The sequence below is a fragment of the Tripterygium wilfordii genome, chromosome 13 (genome assembly GCF_013401445.1).
Source record: "Tripterygium wilfordii isolate XIE 37 chromosome 13, ASM1340144v1, whole genome shotgun sequence".
Classification (NCBI taxonomy): Eukaryota; Viridiplantae; Streptophyta; class Magnoliopsida; order Celastrales; family Celastraceae; genus Tripterygium; species Tripterygium wilfordii.
The window spans coordinates 14117660-14143403 of record NC_052244.1 but is presented as its reverse complement, the minus strand read 5'-3'; the positions used below and the strand labels follow the sequence as shown (position 1 = coordinate 14143403).

Sequence of the window (25744 nt, the reverse complement as noted above, 5' to 3'; positions counted from 1 at the left end):
AATTATCTAAATTCTTTTATTGTGAAAAAAAAAATCATAGCAGAGTCCATGTGAGGTGCCGCCATTGCGCAGTGCGTCCCCAAGAGGCTGTGCAACTAATTTTATCGACTTACCAGCTGGACTCCACCCACTTGCCACCCTGGCAGATTTTCCACGTGGCAGAACAGGACCATTCGTCGTCCTTGGATCAGGAACATAGATGCGTCAGCTTTTGGAGTTCATGGAAGTTCTCTGTCCGAGGTATCATGCCACGTATGACAAATGTCCAAATCCCACTTTCCTTTTGCTGCTATGCTACTCTTCTTCTCCAATTGGAAGCAAGAACCAATAACAATGTCATTGACACGTGGACCAATTCACGTCTTACTTTATTCAGAGTTAGTACTATGTAAAATATGTTTAATTTTAGTTATGTTAAAACTTAAAACACAAGAACCAATAAACTAAAAATTAAAAAAGACCGTTGTGTGTAAGAATAAGTCCAACCGTGTATCTCATTTTGGATAAATTGTTTCACTTTCCTCTATTTAACCAAAAATATATTTCAGGCATCATAATTTTAACGCCACTTCAATTACATTCTCATTTTAACATTGAGAGATAAAAAATAAAATACTTTTTGATTTGGGTAAAGTAGACCAACATGTCCCAACTTTGGGATATGCAATTATCCTCTAAAATAGAATCACCTATTTTAGGGGATCAGTTGGACATACTCTAAGAGAGGACTAGAGAAGTGTGAGACTATTGTCTAAGCGCGACGATTTATCCCGTACACATTCGAACGTAAAAACAGAAGAAGAAGATAGGATCAACCCATAGGGGTATGCGACAGTGACACAAACAATGCAATCAGGAAATGCGTTTCAATTACGCTATTCACAGCTGTTGATGATTATCAGTTTGTGAAGGTGGTTTCCCAGTTCTGAATTGCCGATGATGATCATGCTCATCAGAAAAGGACTGTTTATATGCCTATATGTGACTGGGGGACCCACTTCAATGAAAGATTGTGGGTCCCTTATAATGACCCACCCAATGGCCAAATATTCCTTGGGAACCCAAAAGAGTTCTTGGTGCATATGGGTCCACCATACACATGAGTATTATGGAGAAAATGTCCATTTTGTTATTACTCAATTAGTTTAATACAAGTATCATGAGAATTATGTGTTTGGGTAGGTACAATTGGATTGGATGCTTCCTCAAGAAACTAATCGAAAATTATCAAAATAGGGACGTTTTCTTTGAGAAATATACATCTAAAAATATCATTAGATTACGAATAAGTAATCATGTGTTTCTGGACAAATCATTAAATATTAATTACGTGAGAGTTAGCCGGAATGATCAACTTTAACTTTTGAGACATGGAGTGGTTTTCTTTCTTCAACTCCATTCTTTTTTTAACAATTAAGAATGACGTCCTACTAATTTACTTTTTAGATATTCGATATAGACCTAAATCCGGGTCGTCCAGCCAGCATGCATAGAAATTTATCACATGACGACGTGATAAATTAGGTCAAAACCCAACGCATAATTTTTGTATCCTCTAAAGTCTAAATAACACCACTATCTCAAAAAAAAAAAATTGAAGTTATTATGACTGCCAGCAATAAAAAATAAATAAATTTGCGGGATAGTATTTTTTAAAATGAAATCATGAGATGCAATATTTCAATGGACTAAAAAAAACATATATTATCTAGGAACTTCCATTCTTTGTTATAAAAGGGTGTTTTCGTCTTTTCATCTTTTCGATACAACAATAAAATATATATATATTGTGTTCCAAGTGTGTTTTACCACTTGTTCTTGAACGGTGGTCAAAATTGTAACACACCCTCCAGATCACGTGCCACCAGTTCAAACCTTCTCATCATTACCTTATAGGGTTTATCTTGAAATGTAAATCAACAAAATAATTATAAAAGTCCAGAAGTCTCTGTGTCTTTTTATTGAAATTATTTTAGGGCTTGTGGTTGTCGTCCTTTCATTTTCTAGTCTTATATTAAAAGAACAAATCATGTACCTACCTTCTAATATAATAATACCACATCAATTAACATATGTTATAATAATATATACAAATGTAGATATTAAATTACATATATATTGTATATTTGGAGATGGTGACCAATACACACAAAAAATGTGTTGAAGGGTATGCATCATGCCATTATTTAATTAGTAATCTATCATTATTGATACACATTGTTGTATATACAACATTATTTTGTCTATTAAATCTTATGTCTTTATTTCTAGGTAAAAGGTAAACAATTCTCGTACATAAAAATCCTACAGTAAGTGAGATAGAGACGGACAAAATGTAAAAAATGCAGCTTGCGTAAGCTTTCGTTACAGATTGTTGTTGATTAGTGAGTCCCAACTACGACTACAATACTCAAAAGGGATTTTTTTTTCCCCTATATAAAAATTTTGTGTATATATATATACACACTAATAACAATAATAATTAAATGGTGACATTAACATAAATGGTCAATCACTTACCTAATTTGAGCCATTACATTTACACCTTTAATAATTGTTTACTCGTATTATTCAAATTTCCTACTCTATAATGTATAGGAACAATTTTGAAAATATTTGCAAATTGAAGATGGTACACTATTACACCTAAATTAACAACTCCGATCATGTTTTTTTGTGGATTAGTTGTTTTTTTTATATATCATGATTGGCTATCTAACAAACCCATCTTAACAACTTCACGTAATTATATATATATATATATATATATATGATCATATATATGATGATTTCTTGGGTGATAATTTTTTTTTTTTTTGAAACACAAATTTGTTGAGGGGTAGGATTCGAGCCCATGGCCTAATGGGTAGGTAATCCCTTACATACAATGTGATTGTCGCTCAATTAATGGCTCACTTGTTTCTTGGGTGACAATTAGGTGCTATTAGTTGGCCATCTCTTTTCCACTAGTTGACCTTAATCTCTATCCAATTAAAGACTTTGTACAATAACTCATGATGTAACAGCTGCAACTGCTGGTTCTGTCACTTAATAATCAAAAATGGTTGTTTGAGATCTAGATTGTGTTATCTACATGTGTTATGCCTAATTAAACTGTTGGAAGAGAGATTGGGAGAGGTTTTCAACACTGGACCCAATTGGTGCACCAAAAACTTTTTTAAAAAAATCATAATTGTGTAGTATTTAGCATGCATAACGAATGTAATGGTATATTATTTTTGTTCAAAATAAAAATCAAATTCATCACGATCGAAAATTGAATGTTTTTAGTTTATATCTGACGGTCTAAAATTGTCATGTCTTTTTCATGTTGAATTATATTTTTGTTTTGAACAAAAAAAATGTACTATTAGATTCGTCATTCTAAATACTACATATTTATGATTTTAAAAAATACAGAATTAAAAAGTGATTATGAAAATCGATACATAAGTGATAGGGATCCCAGTAAATGGGATGAGATCTCAGTCATCCCAGTAAATGATATGTCACTTTCTGATTCAATCATCAAGTTTTGTAGGCCCCTACACTAACATGAATCAATGAACAATATCATTTACTTGAATGACTTACTGGGATCCCTATCTTTTTTGAAATCGATATAATTAATCCAGGCACTGAAACATATATAGATTTCATTAAGTATTGGCCATATATACATTACACATATACAGTTTATTAAAAGTATTGTATGGAATTTGTTGGACAAATAACTGAGATCTTGTTTTGTGTGATGCCAATCATGAGATCTCAAGCTGGAAATGTCTCTTCCTGCTAAATTCTGGAATATCTATGTCATTCAGGTAGGTCAGTCACGACTCTGATTCTCATGTGTGAGATTCCAACCCGAAACCTTACCCAGCATTTGCCCCGATCAGCTAGATCTGCTATTAAAAATAAAAAAGAAACTACAACCCATGAATAATATGTTTTGATTGAGTTTACGATTTAACATATATTTTTATTCAAACAAAAATCAAATTTAACGTGAAAAAATACATAAAAATTATGAACCATCGAGTATAAACCTAAAACATTATGTTTGTTTATTTTAAACACAAAACAGTGAAAGAACCGTGTGTAGTAACAAGTACAATACCTTATGAGACACAATTTAAGCTAATAGAAGTTGGTGAGAAGATGTAAAAAGACCAAGAAAGACAATAAAGTTTGGTTTCTGAATAGAGGAAGGAAGCCAGATACTGAAAGGACCATGTTTTTGTCATGTGAGTATTTTGTCTGAATCCCATGTGCATTAATTTTGGTAGTTTTTGATCCCTTCAAGTCATGCAATAATCCCATCTTTCAATTTCCAACTTATATTTATTTCCTCAAAAAGATGTATTAATTTCTTGCATTATTTGTTATCACATCAACATACGAGTCATGCTTGATATATCATGTAATATTGTCTGTTTTGAGTCAAAAACCTACACGATTTTGTTCTTCATGAACCATCATCATTAATTTTTACGCTAAAAAAACATTTTGGTTATGTGAGAGATACTAAACTATTACTTTTTTCATTCGATTGATTCGATTGGATAATCCGATCCAATCGCTTTTTCACAATAATTGATGTTGGAGCGTAAAACAAGTTAGTTTTTGTCTGCATTCGCAATCATTATGGTTGTTAACAGAAAGTAATTAAGCTCTTTCACACTATCTACCTAAAACTTAATCATGCATGATGTAATAAATCTAAGGTAACTTCGATTAATCGTTATCCACCTATGTGCATCTAACGGAGGTGGTCGCTTATGATTGAAGTGACTTACATCATCACAACAATTAAAGTAATTAGTTTCTATCTGCCATTGGTGCATACACAGTGTATATATATCAGGAATTCTCCTAAGTGGATCAAAAGTGTGGACCAAGTTTGTGGACCAAAATCCAATGGTTGTAATCAATCACAACATAAGTGGGGGTCACACATTTATTATGGGGCCCACCACATCTATGGTTGAAAAACAAGTCCACAAACTTGGTCCACACTTTTGGTCCACATAGGAGAATTTCTGGTATATATATATCATGATAAGCCACTGCGGATAAATGTGTCACAAGAAGGAACAAAAATAGCTCTCTTGAAACTTAAGAACAATGATGATGATCTTGAATCAATTATATCATATACTTGAGTGTAAAAGAAGCCTATATGTGGACGATCAAAGTTGCTTTTCATTCAAGTGTTTGCCAAAATTGAATTTGATCTAATTAATTGAAAACTCACTCACAAACCAAAAGTAATAAATTAAAAATTACCTTCTTCTTTTTTGGGTAACCGAGATCGACACCTGACAACATTATCAGTTAGACCAAAACTCAATGTGGAACCACAAGGATTTTGCTCCAAGTGAGAATCAAATTAGGGCCTTTTGAGTTTAAACGATTTGATTCCACAGAGATTTACCACTAGACTATCGACAACCACTATTATGTGTTGGTTGTGTTAAGACATGCATATTTTGTCTTTACCTTGTTAATGGGGGCCCACTGCCATGACCTTTTTAACCAGCTTCTTATCCATCTTTTGTAGGCCCATTATAAGGCCCAACACATGTGAGAAAGATGGGCCCGTAGAGCCAGGTCGTCAGGTTTTATTTGTCATTGCAAGTCCAGTACATGGTCTCTTAATTCTGTTGCTTGTTTCTTCTTAATTCTTATCATGCAAACACAGCTAACATGACGAATGTGGAGAATGGTTCAAAGTTGAAACTGCTGGGATTCGTACACAGATCAGTTTGATCGAGCCAATCGACATGTTCGTGACACCCGTCCGTTCAGCCTCGAGCGAAGGGAGTTTCCGTTCGAGCGCAAAGGTACGCTGATGAGAATCCCACATCGGAAGATGGTGGGTTTGGAGTATAGCTTATAAGGGAGGACAAACCTCCTATTATCAACCTGGGTTTTCAATAGAGAGTTAGGCCCAAACTTGTGATGCTAGACTTGGGCCCCCATCCCGTGTGGCGGGTATTCATCATTGGTGTTTTCATTGAGAGTGCACGCACCTGCGTGTAGGCCCGTGGACTGGCACTATCGTAGGCGGGCCTACCCCAGAGCCCATTCCTTTGTGGAGTTAGGTTAGGAGACAGTGGGCCGTGTCCATTGTGGGCGGGTTGGAAAAGAGAAAAGGCCATTAAAAAAAAAAAAGAAAAAAAAGCCATTATAAGTAACTGGGAAAGCCCTAGATCCACTGGACCTGGCTAGCAAGGCTTGGGGAGGTAAGTGGGCCGGGACCGTATACCGAAATGGTACAGTCAAGGCCATGCATGAGGACGTGCATGCTCCCAAGGGGGGAGGATAAGGCCATGCACGAGGACGTGCATGCTCCCAAGGGGGGAGGATTTATTAGAATCTCACATCGGAAGATGATGGCCATGCACGAGGACGTGCATGCTCCCAAGGGGTGGGCCGTGTCCATTGTGGGCGGGTTGGAAAAGAGAAAAATGCCATAAAAAAAAAAGAAAAAAAGGTCATTATAAGTAACTGGGAAAGCCCTAGATCCACTGGACCTGGCTAGCAAGGCTTGGGGAGGTAAGTGGGCCGGGACCGTATGCAGAAATGGTACAGTCAAGGCCATGCACGAGGACGTGCATGCTCCCAAGGGGGGAGGATTGATTAGAATCTCACATCGGAAGATGATGGCCATGCACAAGGACGTGCATGCTCCCAAGGGAGGAGGATTGATTAGAATCCCACATCGGAAGATGATGGGTTTGGAGTCTAGCTTATAAGGGAGGACAAACCTCCTATTGTCAACTTGGGTTTTCAATAGAGAGTTAGGCCCAAACTTGTGATGCTAGACTTGGGCCCCCATCCCGTGTGGCGGGTATTCACCGGGTTTTCAATAGAGAGTTAGGCCCAAACTTGTGATGCTAGACTTGGGCCCCCATCCCGTGTGACGGGTATTCATCATACGCTTCAGACTCTAGAGAGTGCGCTCGAGCGAAATCGCGAACTGGAAAAGGATTAAATGAGTGCAATCCTCATGGACCTGGCCCGTCAGTAGCAACCCAGGCCCATCATTAGCCCAACTATCGTCTTATTTGGTGTTGGGCTGCTAGTACACACAAAAGCCCAAAACCAAAATGTGAAACTTGACTGACAAATTCTCAATTCAGTTTCTTGCTGGTTGTTCAACGGGAAAAAAGGGAATATGAAGATGATGCTGAAGGAGAGATTTGATGATGGTGTCATGGTGGGGGCCTCTACATGGGCTAGTTGGGCTTGACTCCATGGTTATTTGTTGGGCTCGGTCTGGAGGCCTGCGTAAATAAAACTTGTGCACAAGATTCCCGTAATAGGCGAAATCGGAGACGGACAATATGTAAACCTACTTTCCCCAACATAATATCTTAGAACTCGTTTACAAAAATTAAACTTGTGATTTCTACGTTACATCACACAACTCTCCACTTTAATTGCTTCGCAGAGGGAGATAATTTTATGCAACTATTTATAAAACCACACCACAAAACAATTATTGTTGCATTTATCTTTTATCCAATTATTCTTATAATTTCTTGGTATGAGTAACAACTAACAAAAACAAAAGAAAAGAAATAGCTCTTAATTGTTCATATTGACAGTAGATGGGACAACTAATTAGGTAAAAGATGAAGATACAAAATAAAAAATAAAGGGATAGTTAGACAAAGGACGGGACAACATGTAAGTTAAGAGAATGATTTGTCATTGTTATGATGAATACTTTTCACCCCCCAATGATTATTAAGTTTAGAGGATATAACAATTCAAAGAGTAATGTTCAACTTGGTTAAAATCAATTTTGAGGGGCACAAAAAGCTGCCCCTTTATTTTATTATTATTATTTTTTCCTGAGAATGATTCGATGTAAATTTACAGTTTGAATATTCGATATAATTTAAACTCGAACCATCATACCCGTTTTCACATAAGTTTCTCTCGTGACGACATGGTAAGTTATGTCAAAACACAACATAACATTTTGAGTCCATACAAATTGACTCTAGATAGATTAATCACAAAATATTACTCACACTATGTTTGGTTCAACATGGGAACGAGAACAAGAACGATAATGAGAATGGGAACAGGAACGCGAACGGGAACATAAATCATTGCATTCTTATGTTTGGTTAGTCAATGAATTCCCCAATGAATATGATTTTTCTATGTTTGGATGTAATGACTCAACGTGGAATGAGAATACGAATAATGATTAAATGACTAAATATAAGGGTCTTTTTTTTTTATCTTTTCACCATTAAAACACAATTCCTAATTGCTTGGAATTGATGGTTCCTAAGTAAGGGGGGAAAGCTAAATTCCCAAGTTAACCGGAATACGTCATTCCATTCATTTGTATATTGTACAATCAAACACGAGAATTCCTCTCACCATGGGAATACATCATTTCGTTCCAGAATTGGTGAACCAAACATAGTGTCAAGGTTGTTGACAAAAAACAGCTCTCCATCTATTAATTCATGTTTTTCCTTGTACCAAACTAATCACATTAATAGACTTTTTTTTTTAATTTCCTTTTCAATGCAATATTTATTTTTAAAACAATAATACTAGTACTAATTGGGTATGGTAAAATGGTCGTTATATTATTTATATAATTAATAGTAATCTCGCCCGGGATTTCTAGCGGGCAAGTCACGTACTCACGTCCTCTTCCTCCCAACACACTCTGTTCGCATATCCCTGTGCTCTTGCTTGCAGGCTTTTTATCCGTTTCTCCTTCTAAAACCTTCTATCGAGGGATCAAGGCTTGATTTCACTTGGATTTGGTGCATATTGAACCAAATCTGGACAGGACGGCTTCATTTACATCTCTTTAGATTCTCACTACCTTCTTAGACACGCTCATTAATTAATCGGACAATCGAATTGACGAGTCTATCGATCGGATCATCACTGGTAAATCTACTCTCTTTTTTTTCCCTTTAAAGCTTTATTTTTAGTGTGAATGTTCGTTTTTATAGATCTGTTGAGCTCGATTGCTTGTTTTATGGTGGTGTTTGCTGCAGAGGAAATGAAAAGTAGAAAAGAAAGGAAATGATGGGGAGTTGAATTTGTTTCACATTTTGTCCAACTAGGGCTTTAGATCTCGATTTTTAGTTCCATGATCGTGTGGGTTTGACGCTATGACTTCATCTGATTGAGATCTTGAATTCGTAGCTTGCAAATCGAATGCTTGTTGATTATCTTCGGATTACTTCTAATTAACTTCTGTCTCTAAATTGCTTTGTTATCAGATCTAATGTAAATGATTAAACTAGGGTTTTATACATCTGGAAGAAAGATAAAGACTATAATTGGGTATCTTGTTTTAATGATTTTGTTCTGACTGTATGTTTTCTGAACTTGCTATATTAAGATAATATCCTGCTTCCTGTCTGTTGTTAATTTTTCCTTGACCTTTGAAATGCAATTTTCTTCTGGGTTTAATGTGTAATGTTTTTATTGCCATATGTGGTTCTCCATGTAGTTCGCTTTGTACACAATTCAATATTTTTGAGTAATTTTGTTATGGTGTGTTCGGTGTTTCAGCTGTCTTCACTGCAATAACCATGTGGAGGTTCAAGCCATTCATGCATAAAGAACCAACCGGGCTTGAAGGTCGCTCCATTGATGTTGGCGATCTTAAAATTCATGTCCAAAAGGCCTTTGCTGAGGGAGGGTTCTCATGTGTTTACTTTGCTCGGGATGCTGTACACCCATCAAAGCAGTATGCTTTGAAGCACATGGTATGCAATGATGAGGAATCACTTGAACTTGTGATGAAGGAGATCTCTGTGATGAAATCACTTAAAGGACACCCCAATATTGTCACACTTCATGCGCATTCAATCTTTGACATGGGAAGAACAAAGGAAGCTCTCCTTGTAATGGAATTTTGTGAGAAGTCTCTGGTTCATGTGCTGTTGAGTAGAGGATCTGGATATTTTGAGGAGAAACAAGTCCTTTCAATTTTCCGAGACGTCTGTAACGCTGTTTTTGCAATGCACTGCCAGTCACCACCTATCGCTCACAGGTTAAGCTACTAGACTTGCTTCTCATGTTAAATTATTTATACTTATTTTCCTTATTAAAAGCTGTCTTCCATTGCAGAACTGGAAAGTATAAGGATTTCTGTTGCTTTGAGAGTATATTTATCTAACTGGGATGAATGATAGAGTCAGTTGATGTTTATTATTTTGATGCAGTATCTTCAGATGGTAAATTATTAGCTACATTTTTATTTCTTCGTAAAGAAATCATTTTTGGTCAGTTGTAGCAACATTTAGTTTTGAGGGGAGTTCTATCACTACAGTTACACTGTTTGGATTCACAGTGCAGGGCATTAAATATTCATTGATTTCACTTCACTGGTGTTCATTGAGTTAAAAATAGTTTTGATACTTTCCTTTCAACATGTCTCGGCTTCTGTGTAAGGCAATTGTAAGAGAAATGTAATCAAATCACATAACTTATGTTTCTTTGCCCTTTTACTCGGTTATTAGATGAGTTCTTTTGTGTTTTGACAAGAAATTGTTTGTGGCTCTTATTCTTTTATTTGCATACCAGAGACCTTAAAGTTGAGAATATTTTATTGGGGCATGATGAATTATGGAAGTTGTGTGATTTTGGTAGCACTTCTACCAATCACAAGATATTTGAGAAGCCCGAGGAAATGGGAATTGAAGAAGACAACATTAGGAAGCACACTACACCTGCGTACAGAGCCCCTGAGGTATGAAGAATTATGGTTTCATATAAATGAATTGGTGATATATTTTGGTTTAAGTATTTAATCATGTCTCTCTTTTTTACTGAGATAGATGTGGGATCTGTTCCGGAGAGATCTTATAAATGAGAAAGTCGACATATGGGTAAGTCGAGTGATCCTGACAATTATTCAAGATATGGAAATAGTTAAATGTTATCCTTAAAAATACATGGTAACAAAAGTGACCGTGTGAATCTTCAGGCTCTAGGATGTCTCCTTTTTCGTATATGCTACTTCAAAAATGCATTTGATGGAGAATCCAAGCTGCAAATCTTAAATGGGAACTACCGGATTCCAGAGTTACCTAAATACAGCTTGGCTATCACAGGCCTAATTAGAGACATGCTTCAAGATTCGCCACATGACCGACCAGACATCACGCAGGCAAGCGCTTTGCTTGATTGGCCATTCATCTCCATGAACTTAGGTTCGTTTTAGATTATCTGTGTAAAAGCAATGTAGAAGCAGAGAATCTAACGTCTGCTTACTGATGCTGGGATCTTCCTCCCATGTTGACAGGTGTGGTTTCGTGTCAATGAACAATTACCTGCTAATATGCAAAAGTCATTACCTGATAGGCCTCCTGAAATGAAGTCTGCTGGCATCCATGAAGGTGAGAACATAATCATATCTCTGTACATGCTACAACCATTGGCATGCATATATAATTATTTATTAATTTCCTGAATAAATCATTAGTTTTTTACTTCCAAGATCCAATTACAACCTGTTTGAATTTTGAGTTTGAAAAAAGATCAATATTGTAAATGAAGTAAATTTAACAATTGTTGATATGCTTGGGTTTTACTATTGCTTTTAATTGAAGAGCCGTTGATGCTTTGAGGCAATTTGATTCAACAGGTATTTCCAAGCCTGCTGATAGGTTGCCTCCCATGCCTCACAGAAGCCCACCACCCCCGCCATCATCTGGAGAATCGACCAGAACTACATCTTCTGGGATAGGGAGTGGCAGTGGTTTTGGTGCTTTTTGGTCCACTCAGCATGCAAAAGATTCTCTTGTTTCTGAAGACATGAGCAAGCCTAAATTTGATGAAGAACCACTTAGCCATAATACATTAAAACATGATAGAAGCCGACCAGAAAATCATCCTTTACCTAAGAACACTAGCCATGCGAGAGATGATGATGCACACTTTCATGCTGCACGGAGAAATTCGCATGGTAAATCCCACAAGCGTGTGGATGGTCCTTCAAAGGACTCTGAAATAACATTTTTCCAGAAAGACACAGAGCATGGTACTGAGAAGCCAAGATCATCGAAGAGCGATGGGGCTGCTGTTTTTCAAGATGAGGCTTTTAACACATTTGTCTCTGAATTTGATGCTAGTAATGTCAATCCTGTGATGAGTAGTAACAGGCCAGGAAATGAAGAAACATTGGAGGCTGAAATAGAGAGGCTGAGAGATCAGCTGAAGCAGGTAAACTCAGAGAAGGCTGAAATAACATCCAAATTTGACAAATTATCTGCCATTTGCCGATCTCAAAGGCAGGAGATACAAGAGCTGAAGCAAGCTCTTGCTGCTAGAACTCCATCACCAAGCAAGGAAGCTTCAAGAAATCAAACGTCATCTGGAGTTGGGCCATATTCAACTCCCCAGGTATTGTTCCTATGTAATGCCATTACGGATCACACACGAACATATTATTCATTGATAATGACAGTATATGCTTTATTGACAACAGAGGGAGAGTGATGGATGGAATACTCCTAATCCTGTGCCGTGGCAAGCTTTTGCTGATGATCCAAAAGGACCAAAACCATTGCAGCAACCTTTTTCCCAGGACAAATCTCCTCATTCTGTCAGGACCAGAAATGGTCAACCTAATAAGCAGGATGCTCAAGTAACTGCAAATGTTGATACATGGGGTTTTGGAACTGACTATTTTGCTGCTAACCCCCCAGCCAGCTCCCAGGGATTGAGACCTAGTAGCGAACAAAATACTTCTCAAGGCATTGGTGAGCCCAAGATTGCGGAGAGCCAGTCAACTGCTCAACCTGCTGGATGGGCTGGTTTCTAACGCTTTCCGGGAGGTGAGGAGGATTCTGGTGAGACTCATAATTAATTACTTGGTGCTCCTGCTTGAACTGATGAGGAGAGTTAAAATAACTTGGTGTTTTGATTTTGGATTTTTTCTCTCCATCTATTCCTGTAAATCCACTGAAGCAATAGACAATATGGACCAGCCATCCATCCACAATTGTATCTTTCTTCCCTGTTTTAATATATGGTTTGTGTTATGAGGAAGGATAATTGCTGCTGGTATACATAATAGGAAGCAAGGGATCTTTACCAAACTTGGCATTGCAGGACTAAACTGTCCTAAACGTTATAAATTGTGGACAGAAGCATGACAACCACTCAGGAGGTTCCATATTGGGCCTCCCATAAAGCCCACTACCAATAAGGGGACGGAACTCAAAAGCAATAATATAAATTTAGGACCAAAACGCTTTAATAAAAATTGGAGTCCGTCTTTTTATTTTTATTTTTATTTTTAATTTTAGCAAAAATAAAAATAAAAATAAAATTGAAGCTAGTTGGTTTTTTTTTCCCTCCATCAATATGTTCCTTTGCAGCTTTGCCTTCTCTGCCCTGCAATTCCCACTGTTAAACATTAATTGATGATCCTAAACCAAGTAGGATTAGGTAATGTGGTTCATTACCTAATTCAGATTCATAACACCAACCCAACTCGCTTCCAGCTCTGAGATGGATCAATTCTGTTTTGATAGCTCAAGTTGAAATACCAGGATATGTGCTGATTCTCGAATCGCATCAAAATATCCCTTTTGGGACTGATCTCTGTGTTGAATCTCTCGGTTGCCATCGAGTTTAGGGGCTCTTGTGGTTTTCGTTCTTGTTGTCCACTGGGATTTTGTTTAGTACACGCTGGCTATGAACTGCGAGCCCTACGACAGTAGCGGTGAGTTCACCCCCAAAAAGACTGAATCTTTTTTGCGTTTCTGGATCAAGTTGGGTTAGTTTTTTTTTTTTCTCTTTTTTCTCTTTTTTTAAACTGGGTTGTTGGTGGGGTTTGTTGAAATTTGTCTAATTTCTTTTGGGGGAATTGAAAGTAGAGTCAGTGACTCGGGTTTCAGATACTAAGAGGCGAAGATGAGGGTTTTAAGCTGTAATTTTCTAAAGTAGACTGGAATTCCTGTTTATTGTGGTTTGGTTTGTAGAAGATATCTTGGGACTTCTGTGGTGGTTAGTCTTCTGATTTTTAAAAATCTCAAAATTTTGGAGGTTTTAACTGCAAATTGTGGAATATATTTGGTTGCAGTAAACTCTCGTTTGTGGCATGAGCCTGCAAGTATGGTCATTAGAAAACATGGCTAGATAACTATAACTTCTGTAACTCTCAATGAGAACTTGTTTGGTAACATGTGGCAATTAATCTCTAATGGAAGATAGGAATTGTTCTTACTTTTGACATTCATCTGCACACTCAAGCAGCAGTTTGATGAGACATCGATGGTATTGACTTCGTATAGAGATAAGAAAATCGTGCAAACTGGTACAGCAGTTTACCTATTGGGAAACTTGTATATGCTAGGGTTCTAGAGATAGCATGTAACAGCCTCATGGGTTGTTTACATACGGTGTCTCCTACGGCTAGAAGCATTCTTGCTAAACTTTGCACAATAACTGAGTTCTACGCTTTTGTTTGTTCCCCTGAAACAACCAGAAATGCTTCTTGTTCTTTGCTGTATGTTGTTGTAAACGGTGTTTGACTTGCGGTTTTCATTTCTGTAATCATTCTCTTTGAAATCATTGCAGGGATAGATGATGATCTTCCTCCATCACATCAGAACATAAAATCTAGAGGTGGGCGAATAGTGGGTAATGGAAGGTCTATCGCAGGTTCTGAGACTTACCCTAGGATTATGGTGAAACTGATATGGAGATCCAAATCCACCAACTTGAGCAAGAAGCATACAGTTCTGTTCTCAGAGCCTTTAAAGCTCAAGCTGATGCCATTACTTGGGTACTTTTTTGTCTTATGAACTTCACAGATCTAATCTCTTCAAATTTGTTTGATCAGGTTTAAATGATGCTACATGACTATCTTATCTTCAGGAGAAGGAAAGTTTGATAACTGAACTTCGAAAAGAATTGAGATTATCGAATGAGGAGCACAGAGAGCTTCTGGCCCGAGTAAATGCCGATAACACTATACGAAGGATAAGGTCTGATAACATTTGTTTGTCTGAATTTCTGATGTTTTGGTCTATTTTATCTTGTAATTGGTCTATAATCGGTAATACCATCAGGGAGTGGAGACAAGCCTGCGTGCATCAACCTGGCGTGCTTGGTACTGGTCAAGCAGTTCATGATTCAATGCCTAGTCCAACAGTCTCTGCATCTCACAAGAAACAAAAGTTAGCACAGTCAGTTCAATCACAATCGCTTGGTGGACCATCTCCAGTGTTTCATGCACAAGCTGTTGCTGTTTCTCATCAACCATCTCCATTAGCTGCTAAGCGAGGATATATCACTGGTTCAAAGGGAAAGAAGCAAAAACCAGTGAGCAAAGGCTTATAAATCTTTTATAGAACATGATGCAAGTGCATTAATCATATGTACTACATTAATTCTTACTGTTCTACTCGATTTCACAGGGTATTCCTGGTGTATCTTCGAAGTCTATTACTTTTCCTCCCTCTGGTCCAAGTGGAAGGGGTCAAGTTAATCTGCTATCTGCAGGAGCTGCTCCTGAAGGAACTTTTTTTGACCCATTGATTGGCAGGAAAGTGAAAACTCGTTGGCCTGATGACAATAACTTTTATGAAGCTGTTATAACCGACTACAATCCAGTCGAGGTACTTGTGGTTTTTGATAGAAGTCTGATATCTTTTTCCATTTTCCATGGTTAAAGAACCAACATTTCACTCTTTCCGTCTTTTTTAGGGATGGCATGCTCTGGTCTATGATATGCATACTCAAAAGGAGACATGGGAATGGGTTAATCTCTCAGAGGTATATTTGGTGTCTTGTTTCCATGACTTAAAAGTGTTACTTATTCTTGTCAACAAATAATGCTTTGGAGCTGCTATTTAATTGCTCCTGAACCATTTTTTTGGACTATTTTTAGTGGGATATGATTTTGTTAAGAGATATTTAAGAAGCAGTGTGGATGTGCTTACTAAAATTTAAAGGATGCATCTGTTGCGGTTCCATCTATTCACATAGTTATGTTTTTTCACTCACATTACAGTTGACGCTTCTATAATTTTTTCTTTTGAGTGCTGGGTTTGAAGAGGTCATACAATTACATTCTGATAATCCCATTTTAGGTTTATTAGTTACTGTTGCGGAGTTTGAATGATTGATATAGCAATGATTGATATAGCTTGTATGGCAAAATGAAAGATTTGCAGCAGTTATATTACTTTCTAATCATCTGTATAGTTATTGAAAATTCCTACTTCTTTTTGTTTCTTATGATAAAACTTCTAATACTGATTAATGGAAGAATGACGACAATGAACAAGCGACAGTCTTGGTCATGTGATACAGGCGTAGTTTTGTGCCACCAGCATATTGATGATATTTGAGTTCTCAATGCTTGCGATGCTAATTATTGCTACTCTAATAGTGGTTTATTGCTTGCATTTAATGCTAATCGGTTGGGTGTTATCTTGATGTGAAAGAATGATATAAGATTCAATATTGAAAGAACAAATATACAAGGTTTGATGCAAAGGAAAATGTTAGGAAATCATTGTAGTGTGTAGGATATGTAACTTTTGCTGTAGTTTAATTATCCCTAGGAAATGAAGCATGGCGTGTGTGACTTCTTTCCTCTATTTTATAATCCCTATAAGGATGTCATGCTGGGTTTAAGAGTCAGAAGTTCTCTAGTTGCATAAGAAAATTCTAAAGTTATGCTACCAGAGTACCAGTCCTAATAGCCTATGAAAATCTTAGACGACACCACCTGATTTTTGCTTTTACTTGAATGATGTATGTGTTCTGTTTCTTGTCACAGATATCTCCCGAGGATATACAGTGGGTGGGTGAGGACCCTGGAATATCCCGTCGAGGTCATGGGGGAAGGGACCAGGTCGTGGGATGAATAGAGGTATGGGCCGTGATGGAGTTCGAGGGTCAGGAAGAGGTAGAGGTGTCCCAAAAGGTCATTCCAAAAAAGATTTATTGCCATCACCGAACGGTGTCGGAAAGAAAGGACTGGATAATATACAAATTCTTCACACAGATACTCTGATCAAGGAGGTAAACGAATGTGTACATTTTCAGATCAGCAACTAGAAATGCTGTTTATATTGTGGTAATGCATTTTTCTTGAGGTTATCAGCCTCTCTCCTTGTAACTCTCCTGTAATAAATTCTCTTTTGCATTCACTGGAAAAGAATGTGGTTAACATATACATTCATTTGCTGTTGTTTTTGGCAGGTGGAGAGGGTATTTGGTGCCAGACCCTCTGATACTCTCGAGGTTGAGAAAGCGAAGAAAGTGCTGAAGGTCATAAGAGTAACCATGCTAACATTTCCTTTTTCTTATCTCAGTATTTCTTTCTTTCTCGAAATTCTGCACAACTGAATAAGTTATTTTACAAAATAGGAGCATGAGCAAGCACTTATTGATGCAATTTCAAGGCTTACAGATCTATCTGATGGTGAAAGTGGTATGTTTCCTTACCATTTTTTTCTCATGTGCCAGAGTGTTTCTTCTTTCTCTTCTAATATTTAGATGGGGTTCTGTTTACCATGAGCTGTTTAAGCAACTTTCGAATATGTTACCAGTCCACTTTCTTTGTTTTGGCCATTCATGACATAAATGTAGCTAGTTTAAAAAGTAAGAACAGTAAAATACACTCATGTTATGAATGTAGTGGCATATGCAATGCACATCCCGGGTAGATTTTATACTTGTCAAAATAATCATTAGGAATAAATAATGTAAAAGCATCCTTGTCGAATTTACTTAGCAATGCAAACAAGTTTGCCACTGTCAATGTTATCCTCTGCTTGTTTCTTAACCAATTGCTTTTGAGCTTTCCAAGTATTCACCCAACAAATAACTGTTTGGATTTTTTTAAAATAGTGTGTTGCTTAATGTGTCATCTGCATTTTTTTTTTCTTTGGACTTGCTAATGTTGTTCTAGCCAAACCAAAACTTTGAAACTACCGCTCAATGCTAGTGCGTATCTATGTACTCTACTTGCACTAGATAATTGGTTGAGAATCTTGAGATCAGCAAAATAAAATTTTGCCTTGTTGTTACTCAATCCTGGTCCTGAAGTTAAATTTGTAATGATTTTACCTGAATTGATCCCATCTAAGCATTGCCAGCTTTTCCTTTGCTTTCAAACAGATGAGGGTGGTCGTCAATACTCGAGCGAGCATTCCATGGGTTAATGATGACAGAAACAGTTTCTGATAGTATGCAGCATAACTTAACATACTTTTGATGCTAAAGTGGTTTTAGATTGCAATTTTTGGCATGTCCATGAGGTTAATGGTGGGAGATTCTCTTGAGCCATCAGTGGGTTCTTGATTTTGAAGTCACCGTCAAGTCTGCTGCCGCCATACGCATCCCCCTAACATGGGATGACTCTGGGTTTGGGTTTGTAAATTAGTTCTAACTGTAGGAAGGAAATTGTTGTAGTCATTTGATTTCTTTGTTAACGTCTGAATATTCACTAGTGAAATGCTAATGCTTTCTAGGGGTTAAAGAAAGGAGAAAGGCCAATGCTTTTGTAACATTATCTAATTAGCGATTTATTTAGAGATTAATATGTTCGTGTATAAATCCTGTCTAACAAAAAAAAATCATTGATTCAGATAGTGAGGTTAATTGCTTAAACCTCTTAGCACATATGCGTGGTTATCTCTCTCTGTGTTATTTTTTGTCCTTTGTTCTTTTTTCCTCTTGAACCCCATGGACTATATACACACGCACATACAAAACCTGCACAATCATATTATTCTATTACAAGCCCAAACCAGGCCTGGTTATGAAGTCAGTATGTGTGTTGAGCATATTATATACATTGGAGAAATGCTACAGGAATTGTAGCACAACTGACTGCTACCCTTCTAATGTGGAATGACTGCTGTTCTAAAAAGAATCTAGAAGAGGATGATATTGATACAACAGTACTCTTACAAAAGATAGATTAAGACTTGCCCTAGTGGCAAGCCTAGAGATCTTTAATAATAGACCAAACCAAAAGGTCTATTAGAAAAAATAAATCACTAGTGATCTCCCCGCTAAAATAATTTACACAAGGAGAGGTATTTCATCACCTCCTGGATCTTTTTGTAGGTCGCTTCATTTCCTTCACCCCATTTCCATCACTTTCCCTCCTGCGTCTCCCGGTTACTGTAGACGCCTCCACTGTTTTCTTCGGTGGCCTCCCAACGCTCCTCTTTGATAGACTGCCTTCGTCCTTCGTTTGTTTTCTATCGCTGCTCATCCTGTCCTTCCCTTTGTCTTTCTTGCCACTATTGTTCTTCTGCTCACCACCACTGCTTTTTTTATTACCTCCTTTACTGCTACTTTTCTTTGACGTTTCCTGCGGATAATTCTTCTTAATCCTCTTCAAGAAATCTGCTGCGCCTTTCTTCTTCTCCAATGCCAATGCCTCAGCTTTCTTCTTATCACTTTTAACAGTTTCCACCTTGTCGTTTGAAGCTGCTTTGGAACCTGTGAGTATTGTGCTTTGCTTCTTGTTTGGAGTGGCACTGCTGGCGCTGAGGAGCTTGCTGCCTCTTCTAGTGCTTCTTGTACCAGTTTTAGGCTTGGAATCTGGCTTGATGTCCAGCAAACTTTGTTGTTCAAGAACAATTGGCTTCGTCTTGGGAGCTGGTTTTTTGTTGTCGTCGTCCTCATTGTCATCTCGGCTTTCCAGTGGATCAACCTTCTTAGCAAAGCTAGATGAGAGAGAAGACTTGGATGAGATTGAGCTACGTTTGCGACAAACTACAATGGGAGCTGAAGATTTTTGTCTGGCAAGCAATGAATCGGACTTCTCGAGTTCATGTTTTGGTTGGGTGGGAACACTGGCTGTTTTCTGCGTAGAATCAGATTTCTGGGTTTCTTTTTTTATTTCAGCTGAAACAAGGGTGAGCAGTTCGCAAGCGACAAGCCATTCTTGGGAGGATTTGGGGAAGAAAACAATGGCATTGTGGAAGAGAAGTAAAAGGTCTCTGTAGAATGAAAGGGAGCAAGATTTGTAAGAGCCTTGGTCCAGTCTTTCTTGTATTATTCCCAGATCCATATGCTGCTTAATGAGGTTTTTGTAATCCTCTGTTTCCTGCATATTTAGATATATATAAATATATATGTATGTATTGCATCAGTGTCTCTTAATTCATGCAAATCAAACAGAAAAAGTACATGATTAGTAATTTGCTTTAAAAGAAAACAATCCACCAATTCACAAAAGACTTCCATTGTATCTTATTTTGCACAACCAAATAACCCTTTAATTAAAAAAGAAAACATAGAACATTTGACTTTATATAAGATGGTCAAATGATGAAAACGGATATATATGACAGACAGTACACGGTATCAGATCTAATTGATAAATAACCTTTTTTGTAGCCTATCCATCTATTTAATGCTCCACCAAGAATCTCAAATTTTCTTTCCCTTTAAATGAGGGATATGTAAATAGCATTACTGGAAAACAACAGCTCGTTGGCTGATTTGACGAATTTGACCACAATAATTCTTAGTACAAACAAATGATCGTAAGTTCAACTCCCATGGGTGTTTTCATTCTCGCAAAATGAGGGATATGTAAATAGCATTAGTGGAAAACAACAGCTCGTTGGCTGATTTGACGAATTTGACCGCGGTAATCCTTAGTACAAACAGAGGATCGTAAGTTCAACTCCCATAGGTGTTTTCATTCTCGCAAATTGCATCTTACTCAGCCCAACGTGTGCGAATACGTTATCTTCCCGCATTGAACCTTGACCAAGGTCTCAACTTGTCCATAGGGATCGCGGGTCTTTCATGTACCAGTCATTTTCTCAGTTAGCTGTGGGGTGTGGGTTCCACGTTAAAAAACCAACAAAACATTTTTCTTTAATCCTTAAATAAGTTATAACCCAAAACTTTATTCTTTCAAAGACTGAATATTTTGACCAAAACCGCCACACGACGAACACGTACCATTAGCCTAGCTGTCTCGTTAATAAAATCTTTCTTTAATTTTCGTAATTTAAATTTTTTTAAAAATAGTTTTTATTCAATTTTTTCCACATTTAAATAATTATTTGTCTTTTATACCCCTCTCGTGTGTGTTTGGCCAAATAGAGAATTACATAAGACGGAAATCAATTTAACACACGTTTAGGCCTACCAAACAAGAAAACAACGAGATCTGACGCTACAAAGAGTAGTATATTTCATTTAAATCTCTTTTTTAAACAACGGTGGGATCTAATCGGACGGTTATGATAGATACACATGGCAATATGGCATTTGCTTGCTAAGTCTAAAAAAATGAGAATTAATAAAGAAAAATCAATTAATAAAAAGTTAAATTCTTTCTTTTTTTCCGACAAAAAATTTAAATTTTTTTAAAAAAATTGTTTTACCCGAAAAGAAAAGGAAAAAAGAACAGAGAATTGTACCTGGCTTTCGAGGCGGCGCTCAAACAGTGAACCATGTTGAGATGATCTGATCAAATCCAAAACCTGAATCAACGGTTCTGATTTTACAGGCACTGGTTTGACGCTATCACCGGAAACGCTCCTTCTCTTCCTCACCTTCCGCTTCCTCTTGCTTCCTAAACTCGCCGAGCTCTGTACGTCACTGCTGAACTGCGTTACCGAGTCATCTTCTCCCTCCGGTTTCGAGTTCGAACCGCTCATAACCGGCTGAGGCTCCACATGACTGGTCCGAACCGGATCTGGTTCGGACTTGACCATTTCCTTTTGAATTGCTTTCCGGTTCGAACAGGTTGAGTTGGATCCGTTAACAGACCGGTTTTCCCGGTCGGAGTCCTCTCCGGGAATCAACTTCCGGTTCTCGACTCTCACCGGCATCTCCTCTCGCTCTCCACCTTTATCGTCGTCTCTTTTGTCGTTTTCTGATCTCTCTTCTTCCAGATCTGGTTTCTCTCGTATGTTTCCGTTCTCTTCTCGAAATCCCTGCTCTCGTTCTCGCTCTTCCTCCAGTCTCTTCACTTTCGACTGCAAAGACCTAGAATCACAGATCAAACTCCCCGGTCAGATCCAATATATTTAAACAAAAACAATCAATTCAAAAATCCAAAAAAAAAAATCACGAGGAGATTTACAAGATGGAAACATCGTATCGTTGGACCTCTTGTTTCAGCTCGGCAACGCGGAGCTTCCTCAGCTCTTCGAGCCAGGGGACGTCGTCAACCTTTTCCCCTTCCGCCACCAGTTCATCATCCGACTTGGCCGGCGGTGTCGTGAAGCGTCGTTTAAGGTCATGGTACTTGAGTTTACAGTGGTTAGCGGTGGTGAGGATATTCGGGAGAGAGCTCCGGGTCTGAATCTCCATCGAGACGGAGTCCCAGTCCATGTAACCGTGGCGCTTGACGGCGCAGGCCAGCAACAGCTCCTCCCAGGTATTCCATGTTTGGTTTTCGTTTTGGTTTTCCATGATGAAGATTACGACGATTTGGGTGCGTTGGTTGTGTAAATTCTAATTCTATTCCCGTCCCTCCATTTTCGTATTGCTTTTGAAAAAACAAAAAAGTTAAAAAAGAAATTTTTAGGGTTTTATTCCATGTTACGGTTTATATTTATATGAGTTTTTGGCTCGCTTTTTTCTCACAAATCCGAAATATCTTGATTTTCGTATTATTTATTATTTGTGAAATTTTGTTTTTATCCCTGTAGACGATGGAAATTCAAGTTCTTATGTTGTGTTGGATTTCTTTCTATTGACAAAAATACCCCTTAATTTTTGGCAAGCCTTCTTTTATAATTAGGGGTAAAAAAGGGAACTGCTGCCCTATTATGGGTAACAAGAAATACAGGCTGCTAAATGTTGTTAATTAGGTGTGTAGTCTTAGGTTAAGATTAAATTAATTAATTAATTTCAGCACTTTATGCTTGGTCGAATTCATAAACAGCCGAAATTCTCAAATTTACGTGAAATTCAAACTTCATCGACATTTGTACGTTTTGCTAGATCTCAATGTAGCCCCTTACGGGGTCCAAAGATTTGTTAAAAAATTATAAATATGTAGTATTCGGTTTAACGAATTTAATAATATTTTTTTAAGAAAATTGATGTTAAAACACTACCACAACAGACCTGTTGTAAGCCACTCGTAGTAAAATGTATTAGTATGAAATTGGGAAGTTCCTTAAAACTAATATTCATTACTTAACAAGAGTTGGACATGGTCCTTATAATTGCAACTTGAATGAGATGTAAGGTTGGGTTCCATTCTCCACAATCTATTAAAAACAAACTAATTTTGTAAATGACCTATCTCTCTATTGGGTACCATTTCAAAATTTTGATTTGATTCGGTTAAAGATTATTCGAATAAGATATTCTTAATTTTTGACATTAATGGGTCCAATTGGTCTTTTTTTAAGAATTTTAAAAATAAATAAATGGAATTGATTTGAGTGTTAGTACCTAAACTATTAAATTAAACTAAACCCATGTCAAGGAAACTATGAGAAAGTGAGAAAAGCCATGGACAATGCATCTTTTGCTGTGAAAATTCTTGGAGGTGCAATGCAAACAAGAGTTGTTACTAAAATTAGTTGACATTAATGGACCCAATTGAAAAGGATTTATATTTTTGTGGACCAAATTCGTTACAAGTGATTATTTATTCCAAGGAAAAGTCAACCCAGCCCCTAGCTAATTAATACGTGAAAAGGATTCTCTCCAAGAGAAGAGAAGGCTTAAGGGCACTTGCAATGGTAAAGTGTTATTGGGTCAATAAAAATGTTGTCTTTTGCTGATATGGTTATATTATAAAATGTGTTTTGCTTATGTGATTGTATTGGGATAAGTGTTTTGCTGATGTGGATGTATTGGTATTTGGTGTTTTGGTGTAGTTTTGTTGTGAATAATATGAAGGAATGGAATGTTGTTGGCCTCCATGTTGGGTGGGAAGATAAATTGTATAGAAATTTGTGTTTTGTTGATGTGGTTGTATTGAAAGTGTTTTGTTGATGTGACTGTATTAGAATACGTGTTTGACTTGATTTTTTGTGTAATAGATGTGGGACCGGACCAACGTTTTTGTTGGCCCAACAAATCTTAAACCATTGCAGTTGCCCTACAATAACATACGGAAGTAGTTAAGGAGGAAAATAAAAGGGCAAAATAAAATAATTTTTTTATTGTGTGGGCTGGACTTTAGCCCAAATGAGGGCCCAGTATATATATATATATCCACAAAAGCAGGTTTTCTCACACACGGGATCCCGTGTGTGAATTTATTTGCGGGATTGTGTTAATAGCCGCAAGATTCATCCAACGCCCACCATTAGTCAAGACTTCTTTACCCATTTTCACACCTAACCCATCCTTCTAACCCGTTTCCACCTCTGCTTCCCCTGTAAATCTCCATACCCATCTCTTTGTTTGTGCCCAAGACACGATTCTTGTGCGATACCGTCTTTCTCGAGTTCGTCTTTCTCGATCTCCATCGAATCTCCATACCCATCGAAAGCTCTCTCTCACTGAGCTGCAAAGCAAAACAAGGTCGTACTCAATCAACTCAATTCTGCAAATACCCAGAATTCCTCATGCCTAACAAACCCAAAATCCCTAATCAACTCAATCTGCAGAGCAACGCAAGGGCGATGACCCACCAACACCGCAAAATTGTTGCGATTTTCGGAGACGCTTGCCGTCGTAGCAAATCGACACGGTGACTAATGTCATAGTAACATCAGAGAACTGGTTAGGAGTCTATGGAGAAGTGTCGTTCTCCCCTGCTTGTTGACCATCGCCGGCACAGAAGGAGAAAGACGAAATTGAGAAAGAGGAAATCGCGAAAGAAGAAATCGTAGGAGAAGCGGGTCATAAGAATTATGCGGGTCAAAGTTGGGTTAAATTGGGAGTGTTGATTGAGACCGTTAGATGCATCGAACGACCATAAACATCATCCCGCATCTTAAAACAAAAGCGGGATCCCGCGTAAGAGCACCAGCGTCCACAAAAGAGCCCGGTGGATTAGGATTACAGTAGCTAAAAGTCCAGCTCAACATGAATAAAAATACTTCTTTCCCTAATTATCTGTCGCCACATCATCCGTGGGTCCCATTTCGCTTCTTAAATTGCGAAACTTTCGTGGTCAATAGACTCGGAAGTATGTGTCAACTTTTTGAACCGTAGATCACTCCATTGTTTATGGGATAGGTCATGATTATGCCCTTCCTTACAACACCTAATCCGACCATTACCCTGGATATGTTAAGCTTCAGTGAACTAAAACAAAAAAAAGAAGAAACTTTCATTCAATCATTGAACCGTAAAAGCCTAATATCATATTGAAGTTATGATAAAAAAGAGTCTATATTAAGGTTGTACATGGTCAAAATCTACAATTGATCAAATTTTAATAGGACCATCAGTAACCTGGAAAGTTAGAGGAAAAAAAAAAGAGACAATTGTGTTAGAAATCCACACCAAGGATAGCATATTGTGAAAATCCTTGACACCAATGTGGAGCCTATAGATGAACCTCCGACGATAAAGTCAGCGATCTGGCTGAGAGTTTAGAGTTATAATGAGAATTTTAAGTGATGGAGCTTTCAATATAAATACCTTGCGAATGTGGATTCCCACGAAGTGGAAAAGTCTTGTATATTTATAGAAGCTCGGGGGATCCATAATAATGATGAGAGCTATATTAGAGGCACACAGGACGCTGCAGACTAGCGAAAAGTTCGAAATCGCGGCTCGAAGGTGGCTTGAGGTCAGCTCGAGATTGGCTGTA

General features: G+C 37.6%; 2 protein-coding genes and 1 pseudogene across 2 annotated transcripts; 2 read left to right on the top strand and 1 right to left on the bottom strand.

Moving 5' to 3' along the window:
- Positions 1–8646: 8646 nt before the first annotated feature.
- LOC120013361 (AP2-associated protein kinase 1-like) lies at positions 8647–13056 on the top strand. The gene is made up of 8 exons (XM_038865143.1): positions 8647–8937; positions 9571–10054; positions 10588–10753; positions 10842–10892; positions 10991–11173; positions 11309–11402; positions 11651–12408; positions 12494–13056. The coding sequence occupies exons 2-8, from the start codon at positions 9591–9593 to the stop codon at positions 12827–12829; spliced, it is 2052 nt and encodes a 683-aa protein (XP_038721071.1). The 5' UTR covers positions 8647–8937; positions 9571–9590; the 3' UTR covers positions 12830–13056.
- Positions 13057–13359: 303 nt separating this feature from the next.
- Positions 13360–18572, top strand: LOC120012121 (annotated as a pseudogene).
- A 176-nt stretch (positions 18573–18748) lies between these two features.
- On the bottom strand, positions 18749–22690 carry LOC120013281 (bromodomain and WD repeat-containing protein 1-like). Its single transcript, XM_038865035.1, has 3 exons — positions 22097–22690; positions 21429–21999; positions 18749–20095 (listed from the first exon to the last, which is right to left on the bottom strand). The coding sequence occupies exons 1-3, from the start codon at positions 22426–22428 to the stop codon at positions 19082–19084; spliced, it is 1917 nt and encodes a 638-aa protein (XP_038720963.1). The 5' UTR covers positions 22429–22690; the 3' UTR covers positions 18749–19081.
- Between the last annotated feature and the right edge of the window lie 3054 nt (positions 22691–25744).